Source organism: Ursus maritimus, unplaced genomic scaffold (assembly GCF_017311325.1).
Source record: "Ursus maritimus isolate PB19 unplaced genomic scaffold, ASM1731132v1 scaffold_11, whole genome shotgun sequence".
Classification (NCBI taxonomy): domain Eukaryota; kingdom Metazoa; phylum Chordata; class Mammalia; order Carnivora; family Ursidae; genus Ursus; species Ursus maritimus.
The window spans coordinates 62936239-62945365 of NW_024423453.1; the positions used below are offsets into that span (position 1 = coordinate 62936239).

The window sequence follows — 9127 nt, forward strand, 5'->3', positions numbered from 1 at the left end:
GGTCACCTCTACTAAGCCCTGAACAGGGATAGCACCCAGTAAATATTTGTAGATTGAATTCCAGGATCTAATCAAGCCTTATGATTGCCGTGTTTTATGCAGTAGGCTGTGTCTAAGCCTTATTTACTCACTCACTTATTCATCCACTTATTCGGCAGTTCCTGAGTGCCTACTGTGTGCGGGTGTTGCAGTAAAAGCCAGGAGGACAGCCCTACTCACATGAAGCAGGGGATCGAGTGAGCTGTCCTCCAGGGCAGAGGGCTGGCATCTTGAGAGACTGCCGTCAGCTCCCAGCCCTTAGCCCTCCGAGTTGAGCGCAGGCCCTGAATCTGCCGCCATCTAACCTGGGGAGTGGGAAAACCATAGGGGAACGCGGAGGGGAGGGCCGGAGCAACTCCATTCCGAGGGGCCGGTCGAGCCTGGCGGAGACAAGAGAATATACAACCAGAAGGAAATTTCCTGAGAGAAGATATAGACCGAGGTGCTGGAGACCCTGCGGACCTCTGAGACAAGCGTGGTGTGGAGAGAAGGGTGTTCGAGGACAGAAATCAGGTGGCAGAGTAAATAAAGGAAAACTGAGAAGCAGACAAGCCCTCAAGACAGCCTGGGACTCCAGGGGTAGTGGGGTTGGGGAGTGGGGGCTCGGTGAGCACTGCCTAGAACTCCATGCGGGGTGCATCCCTAGTCCTTGCCAGTCTCTGGCCGCCAAAGTTGACTGGGAGTGAGGTTGTTGAAGCCCGGGTCATTTTAGAAGAGTAGGAATGTTCTCTTCAGAACGGTTCACAGGCCGCTCTGGGGGGATTCATGGTCAATGTCGCTAGCGCGCTGCCAGGCTAGCGAAACCTGTCTGACTTAGGTTCTTCATGGGATTCCAGCCGCGGGAGGAGTTGGAGTGTGGGTGGGAGAGGCCACGGCCAGTCGGGACAGGGCACTGGAGTCTGGCTCCCGCTCCAGGGCGAGGTGACTGCGGGCGGCGCCCGCCTCCCAGCTCTGCGACACCTGCACCCAGAGCGGGCAGGACGGGAGGCGGCCAGGCGCGGATTCCCGGGAGGGACTCGGAAGGCAGAGGGGCGGGCCGGGGCGGGCGCGGGGAAGTGGCCCTCCCTCCCCTCTCCCCCTCCTGGCGGGTCGGAGCGGGGACGCGGTGGCCCAGGACGCAGGGAGTGGGCCAGCGCGGAGACGGGGGGAGGGGCCGCGCCGCCTTCGAGAGTCATTGGAGGACGCGGCCGCCCGAAGCTGATAAATAAAGGGACGGGCCGCGGCTGCCAGCCAAGTTGGACGCCCGACCCGTGCGAGGGCCAGGTCAGCGCCTGCCCTGCGAGGCGAAGCGAGGGGACCCCCGTGCGGCCATGGCCTCGCTGTTGGGAGCTTACCCGTGGCCCGAGGGGCTCGACTGCCCGGCCCTGGAAGCCGAGCTGTCGGATGGGCTGTCGCCGCCGGCCGCCCCCCGCCCGCCGGGGGACAAGGGCTCGGAAAGCCGTATCCGGCGGCCCATGAATGCCTTCATGGTGTGGGCCAAGGACGAGAGGAAACGTCTGGCGGTGCAGAACCCGGACCTACACAACGCCGAGCTCAGCAAGATGCTGGGTGAGTAAGCTGGAGGGCGGGCGTGGCGTCCGGGGAGGTCGGCGGGCCGGGGGCGCGGGCAGAGGCGGGTCCCCGGGGCTCGCGGCTGGGGGCTGGGTAGGGGTCCTGCGAGAGCGCGGAGCCTGGGGACGACCTGGCGTGTGGGTAGGCTTGGGGAGCGCTGGCGCTCGCGAGGCTGGGCATCTGTGCGAGCGTGGGTATGCGCGCAGTGACCGGGATTCAGAGCAGGGACACCTCGACGAGGCCCAAAGCGAAACCATGCGGCCCGCTGGGGTGGGCCAGGAAACCCACTCGCGGGAACAGGAGCGGAGTTTGGGGTCCCAGGGGACAGGCGGGGCCGACACGGGCCTGGCCCCTGTCGCCTGGCGACCGGGACCTGCACGCACACAGGTCAGGACGGAAACGCAGAGGCTGGGTGGAACCGGTGTTTGCTAGGAATACCGAAGCGGGAAACCCTCCATTCCCTGAACTTTCCCACTGGCACAATCACAGAAGGAGGTTGTAACTATTATTAACGAATATTCGTCAAGGGAAACCTTGCGGGAACACATCCCTTCTTTAACTTAATTATTACACCTACAGCAGGAAGTACGCAAATAGACTCGATTCGATAATGTATTTCTCAATCGCAGGAGCGGAGGTACTGTGATTGGGATGCTCAGGACGGCCACTGAGGTCTGTCCTGGATCCTGCCACTTTCCGAGTGCTGCTGCGCGCTCCCAGCAGGGGCAAAGGGCCTAGGGACCGGGACAAACCAGATGGGAGGAGCCCAGAGAAGGGATTTAGGGCACGTCGGAAAATTTAGAGTTCGAGTTGGGTTTTCGTCCGGGTTTCTTCTTTCCCACGTCTGGAGCTGACTACTTTCAACACCACTCTACTCCTAACCCTTTTGCCCTTCCACCGAGGTTTTATTCATTTTAAATTGTGGAAACCTTTGTAGGCACAGTGGGACAAGGGAAAGTATGTGGCCACCCGAGGCTGTCCTAACCCTCCCCATCCACACCCCCCCCAACTGAGTCTTCTTCCTTTTCCCACCAAAGCTCCAAACCCTGGAGTGAGGGCTGTCACCCAACCACCTGGCGAAACCTACAGGCCTGCAGAGAGGGTCCCTCCTGCCCTGTAGATGCCCTTTTTCAAAGCTGCTGGTTTCAAAAAGTCTCCTACCCATGGCCCAGTCCCCTGGGTAGATATGCCCAGGACACACTGGTGGGTCAGTTGTCTTAGTAAGCCTCTTTCTACATAAAAACTATTTAAAATTATATTTCATACCGCGTGGGCATGAAGACAAATATATTAATATATACAACAGTAAAGCATTTACCTAAAAGTTCATTTTTTTCTTCAGGTTTTTAAAGAATGAAAACACTTTTTTTTGTGGGTCCCTCAACATTTTTTTAAAAGATTTTATTTATTTATTTGACAGAGGGTGAGAGAGACAGCAAGAGACACTAGCAAGGGGAGTGGGAGAAGGAGAAGCAGGCTTCCCACTGAGAAGGGAGCCCAACTCGGCGATCCCAGCCCCCGGGGATCATGACCTGAGCTGAAGGCAAACACTTAACGACTGAGCCACACAGGTGTCCCCCTCAACATTTTTTTTTTTTTTTTTTTTTGTGGGCCCAGGCACTGTGCCGTTTGTTCAAACGCAGCTCCTGTGACCAGGATCCAGTGAGGTTTCCCTTTCGGGCCCAGGCCAGAGGTGGGAGAGGAGCTCAGGCTGGGGAGCCTTGCAGGACTGAGGCTCCCTGCTCCCAGGGGACAGGCAGGTGAAAGGTCCTACCTGACAAATAATGCCTCTTGTGAACTGATCTCTGCTGGAGATTTGCCCTTAGGCTTCCAGAGGTTATAATTCATTTTGCGGGAAAGACACTGATTCCTTCCTGCTTAACCACACAGCCCCTGGCCCTGGGCAAGGGGCTTTTAAAAATATGGACTTTCTACACCTGTTAATAGGGGGGCAACAGAATGATTCACTCCATGCTCTTGCCCAGCCCTTTCTTTTCTGACCTAGGAAAGAGTCCCCGACTTTTTTGCCAATAAGCTTTCCAAGCTTCAACATTAAAACCTTCACTTAGTAGCACTACTATTTTTAGGACACTATGAATAAGAAGGCACATAAAGACAGTTATACATTTAATGGCATCTAAAATGATTATTTTATTAATAATATGACATGCGTGTACACTTAGAAGCTAGAGTCACGTTTTATATTCAGTCCACAGACGGGGTGCAGGGTGTGCCTGGATCTTGGGCCTCTTGCAACAACTTTGCAGTCTCAGCCACAGGCTGGGAACTGCTGACCAACCCCAAACCCAGAGGTCCTGACACTTTTCGAGTTGCCCTTTTAAGTGACAGCTAATTATATTAATTGATGACTCTGTCACAATCCTTATAAACTTTCATCCCAATGGTAGAGCGCCCTTTAATAATTGCCTCCTCCAGTGCCCTTTGAGGGCCAGGCATGCGGAGTCTGCCAGTGCGGGTACCAAGGCGGCAGGACACGCAGCTCTGTACTGGGCCCTGTGCCGAGGGTTCTGGGTGGGACATATGGCCCCTTTCCTTACAGGGCCTGGGGATGGGGGTACTCCCTCCAAGCTAGTAGGTCTCAAACTTCAGGATACATTAGAGTCGGGTGTGTGTGTGTGCAGAATCCAAAGTTGCAGAATCCCCAGTCCACCTGGGGAGGTCCAGAAATGACCTTCAGAAAACCAGCAGCCAGAGAGATGTGCAATGAATGGACTGACAGATGAGAGAGAGAAGCTAAAGCAATTTACAAAACAACACAGAAAGGAGTAAGGATGAATAGAGAATCCAAGTGAAACCAGCACTTTAGCACCAGTGGGCTACAAGCCTGAGATGATTCTTAAAGAGAGAGTTTGAACTGGATAGTATCACGGCACATTTTATAGTGAGGAAAATAGAGACCCAGGGAAGTCAACGAATTTGCTTCTATAAGAAGAGTCAATGATGGGACGCCTGGGTGGCTCAGTTGGTTAAGCGTCTGCCTTCTGCTCAGGTCATGATCCCCTGGTCCTGGGATCCAGTTCCTTGCTCAGCAGGGAGACTGCTTCTACCTTTGCCTGCTGCTCCACCTGCTTGTGCTCTCTCTCTCTCTGACAAATAAAATCTTGAAGAAGAAGAAGAAGAAGAAGAAGAAGAAGAAGAAGAAGAAGAGTCAATGACTGAGCAATTAACCCCCTGACACAGTCGAAGGGTACTAATTAGGTAGAGAGCAGGAAGACTTATCATGAGTGTGTGCGTGCTTGTGCACCTGTGTTCGTGTGCACGCATGTGTGTCCATGCACTGTGTGTGCGCGTGTGCCTGTGCATGCTGCCGGCAGAGGCTAGCATTCTGGCAATGGGCTTCACATGGTAGGGTCCTAACTCACCCTCAGATGTGAGGGATAACTGTCCCCTAAGTGAGATCCTGTAATTTATTTACACCTGTGAAGTGATGGACTGAGCCTGAGTTCCCTCACAAGAAGGCCTGTGGGATTTATGCCATAAATAAATATAGCATCACTTCCTGAGAGAGCGATAATCAGCAAAGGCAGAGTTTTCATTAAAACGCACAAATGCTTAGGCTTGGTCCACATAGTGTAAAAAAAGAGCCCAGATCAATGTGGTCGTTATATATTTTTATCGTGTGTCTGACATTGGGTCTGGTGGGCCTTTCACTGTGAATCCCGCATTATTTATACGTTTGCGTTTTCTAGCGGCTTTTAGAGGAGAGGTGAAGTGACCATGTGCGTAGTTGGCGGTACTGGTTTTTCAGGATGCAAGCGGGAGAGATTGATTTGGCCTCGCAGTGCCGGAGTCTGGGCTAGGAGCGGGGGTGCGAAGAGTGCGGTGCCCTTTGTGGCCTTTGTGGAGAGGGGGGAAACCGCGGGTGGGATGCGGGATGGAAGACGGAGGCGGACGGCACGTGCGAGTGTGGACGCTGGGAGGCACGAGCGTCTGAGACAGGTGCAGCAGCCCCCCCAAGCCGCTCAGATGCTGAAAGTGGCCTTCTCTGACTTGTGTGAGCAGGAAAGTCGTGGAAGGCGCTGACGCTGTCCCAGAAGAGGCCCTACGTGGACGAGGCGGAGCGGCTGCGCCTGCAGCACATGCAGGACTACCCCAACTACAAGTACCGCCCTCGCAGGAAGAAGCAGGCCAAGCGCCTCTGCAAGCGCGTGGACCCGGGCTTCCTCCTGAACTCCCTCTCCCGAGACCAGAACGCTCTGCCCGAGAAGCGGGGCAGCGGCCGCGGGGCGCTGGGGGAGAAGGAGGACAGGGGTGAGTACTCCCCGGGCTCCGCCCTGCCCAGCCTGCGGGGCTGCTACCACGAGGGGCCGACTGGCGGCGGCGGCACCCCGGGCAGCGTGGACACTTACCCGTACGGGCTGCCCACGCCCCCGGAAATGTCGCCCCTAGACGTGCTGGAGCCGGAGCAGACCTTCTTCTCCTCCCCTTGCCAGGAGGAGCATGCGCACTCCCGCCGCATCCCCCACTTGCCGGGGCCCACTTACTCACCGGAGTACGCCTCCAGCCACCTCCACTGCGGCCACCCCCTGGGCTCCCTGGCCCTGGGCCAGTCCCCGGGCGTCTCTATGATGTCCACTGTACCTGCCTGTCCCCCGTCTCCTGCCTATTACTCCCCTGCCACCTACCCCCCTCTCCACTCCAACCTCCACGCCCACCTGGGCCAGCTTTCCCCCCCTCCCGAGCACCCCGGCTTTGATGCCCTGGATCAGCTGAGCCAGGTGGAACTCCTGGGGGACATGGATCGCAATGAGTTCGACCAGTATTTGAACACTCCTGGCCACCCAGACTCTGCTGCAGGGGCTGTGGCCCTCAGTGGGCATGTCCCGGTCTCCCAGGTGACATCAACAGGCCCCACAGAGACCAGCCTTATCTCCGTGCTGGCTGATGCCACGGCCACGTACTACAACAGCTACAGCGTATCATAGAGTCCGAGGCAGCCAGCCCAGCCCAGCCCTGCCTCGCCGCAGCCCTCTCCGGCCCGCGCGCTGAGCAGAGGCGACCGCGTAGTGCTACCGGCTTTCCTCCGACCGCCCGGGGTGTGCAGGTCTGAACTGTCCGCGGGGCAGAACGGGGCTCTGCCGATCGGATCGGAGTGTCCCTTCACTCCCTGCCGCCTACATTTTTAGTATATTCCTTCAAATGGGTTCTCATTGGCTACACCCTGGGAATAAGGCAAGGTAGTTGCCGAAAGATGGTTAACCGGTAGATTTTCATTTACTTCTCCCGGTACCCCACACGGAAACAACTGTGTGACAATCTCAGCGGCATTCACACCTCTCCAGCTTCTGACCCAGACCGATGGGGTGCAGCCGTCCTGATCATTGGGTGCTCCAGGTGAGGAAAGGGCTGGGATCCAGAGGATCCGGTCCCAGTTCTGCCTTGGAGGGCTGGTGGAAACCCACTCGGCTCTCTTCCCCTTCCAGCCCCTCCCCAATCTGTAAAGTGGGGGACAGACTTGACACCTAAGGGGACAAACCCTTCTGCTCCAGGGTTTTCTGATCCAGGATTCTTTCAAGGCTAATTAAAAGGGAAACAAAGTTTGTCTTAGTAAGTTCATTAACGTCCAACCTAGTGATAATTCTGTGTGCGCAGCCCTAGAACACACGCCTTTCTGCACTGCCTCCAAAATGATCATGGTCTTTCAAAAGGACTCTTCCAGTTGAGAAACAGCATTCGTCTTGATTTGGGAAATTAACCACTAGGGTTGACTGCATCACTGAAAATGAGATTGAATTCAAGCCACTGGTTTTTAAACCTATTTTTTAAGATATATATTTTTTTAATCACACACATTTCGAGAGAATATACACAGCCTGGATATATGCAGTCAGTGTATGTGGGACACACACAACACACACAACTTCGTGCACACCCTTAAACGCATGTCTGTGCAGCCTAAACCAGATACTTTTGTTGATATTGGCAATGCCTTGTCAACTCCCTGTTCCGAATGACCCAAAGAGCAGGGAACCTAAAAAGAATTTCTACACAGCAACATCACTTACCTCCAATCTAAATGTGTTCATTTCTTGAGCAAAGTTTCCACGTACTCTCCCCTCTGCAGGCGCAAAAAAAGCTTCCTTCTCCCCTTTTTCCTTTCCCGGGGTTTCTTTTTCTCTTCTTCTCTGTTCTTCCTCCACCCCTGAGTTGCCCATGGATTCAAAGGTCCCCTGGCTTAAAAATCCTAAACATGATTCCCATGGCTGAGATGGGAACTCACTCTCCTCGCCAGACAGCTGGTTCTTGGGAACATCTTCAGCTAACACTTCAAAACAACTTCCCCTTCACTAGACTGACTTCCCAAAGAACAGAAAGGCACTGTGATTCAGAAAATGTTTCTGAGCCCTGACCCCATCCCCCAAACATTTGCATCCCTCTCTCACACCTCCTTTAAAGGAACATATCTAGCAATGAGGGAAAGGACAGTTGTTTGTCTTTTAATTACAGTGTATTATTGTCTGTATGAAATATGTAAGTGTTTTATATATTCTCCTATTTTTAGCTTATATTTTATATTGTTGAGAGATCCTTGTTTTTTCTTCCAAGGTCCTACTATAAAATTACTTATAAGATATAATTAATCTTTATGCTATTGCTGTATATGACATTTGGTAATAAATAGTAAATCATTGACAGTATGGTGCAGTCCAGAATGTGTATTAATAATCTTGTAAACCATTACCACAGACATTAAGCTAAACTGTTCCTTTTTTTTTTTTTTGTAAGAATTACACATGCTTTGGAACGGTTGTAGGTATTGATCTGTCTAAAATATTTAATTTAAATAAATGTTTTTGTACCATGACCATTCTATCATTTGAAATATAGTTTTGCAAACAGAAAAAGTTTTCCAGGGAGGCGTAGATGTTATGCCCAGTTCTCCTTTCTAGGACTGGTCAAAATACTTTCTACATCAATTTTTTTATTTTAAAAAGTTATCTTGCAGGGTTGGTTTATTTTATTTTATGAATTATGGTAAAGAGATAAAGCCTAATTTGGCACGTTAGAAACAGTGTTGTTATTGAGACTATTGAAAGAAAAGAGGAGTTCATAAACCTCCCTGCAGAACCATTTTCTCCTCAGGGTGACTTCACACTTGCAAAGTGGAATGAAGTGATTATCATGTGCTCTGAAGATAGGACGTAAGTTCTGCCCAATTGCTTCCTTAAGGCTGCCACGTTTTTTCCTTCTTTGAAATAATCTAGAAAAATACCTAGCTCTCTCTCTTTACTATGCATTTATCGATGTGGTATAACAAGACATCGCAGGCATTCAAAACCTGGTGGAATGTTGTGGAGAAGGCAGAGAAGCGCCTGGATTGGTAATTAAAGGATGTAACGTCTTGTGAGGTTTAGGATTAAAATCCCAGCCAGAAAGTGCCTGGAAAAGCTGATGATCACTCAGTCCCCTTGCAGGGTGCCCTGCCTGGCTTCTCTCCATGGGGAAGCAGTTGTAACTTGTTCAAGTCAAGGGTAGCCATGTCTTCTCCCAGGCTCTCTGGGCCAGGGAGTAGGTT

General features: G+C 52.6%; 1 protein-coding gene across 1 annotated transcript; it reads left to right on the forward strand.

The window, feature by feature from the left end:
• The first annotated feature begins 1301 nt into the window (after positions 1-1301).
• SOX7 (SRY-box transcription factor 7) lies at positions 1302-8416 on the forward strand. The gene is made up of 2 exons (XM_040626461.1): positions 1302-1587; positions 5614-8416. Exons 1-2 carry the CDS (start codon positions 1350-1352, stop codon positions 6534-6536), a joined length of 1161 nt encoding a protein of 386 aa, XP_040482395.1. The 5' UTR covers positions 1302-1349; the 3' UTR covers positions 6537-8416.
• The last annotated feature ends 711 nt before the right edge of the window (positions 8417-9127 follow it).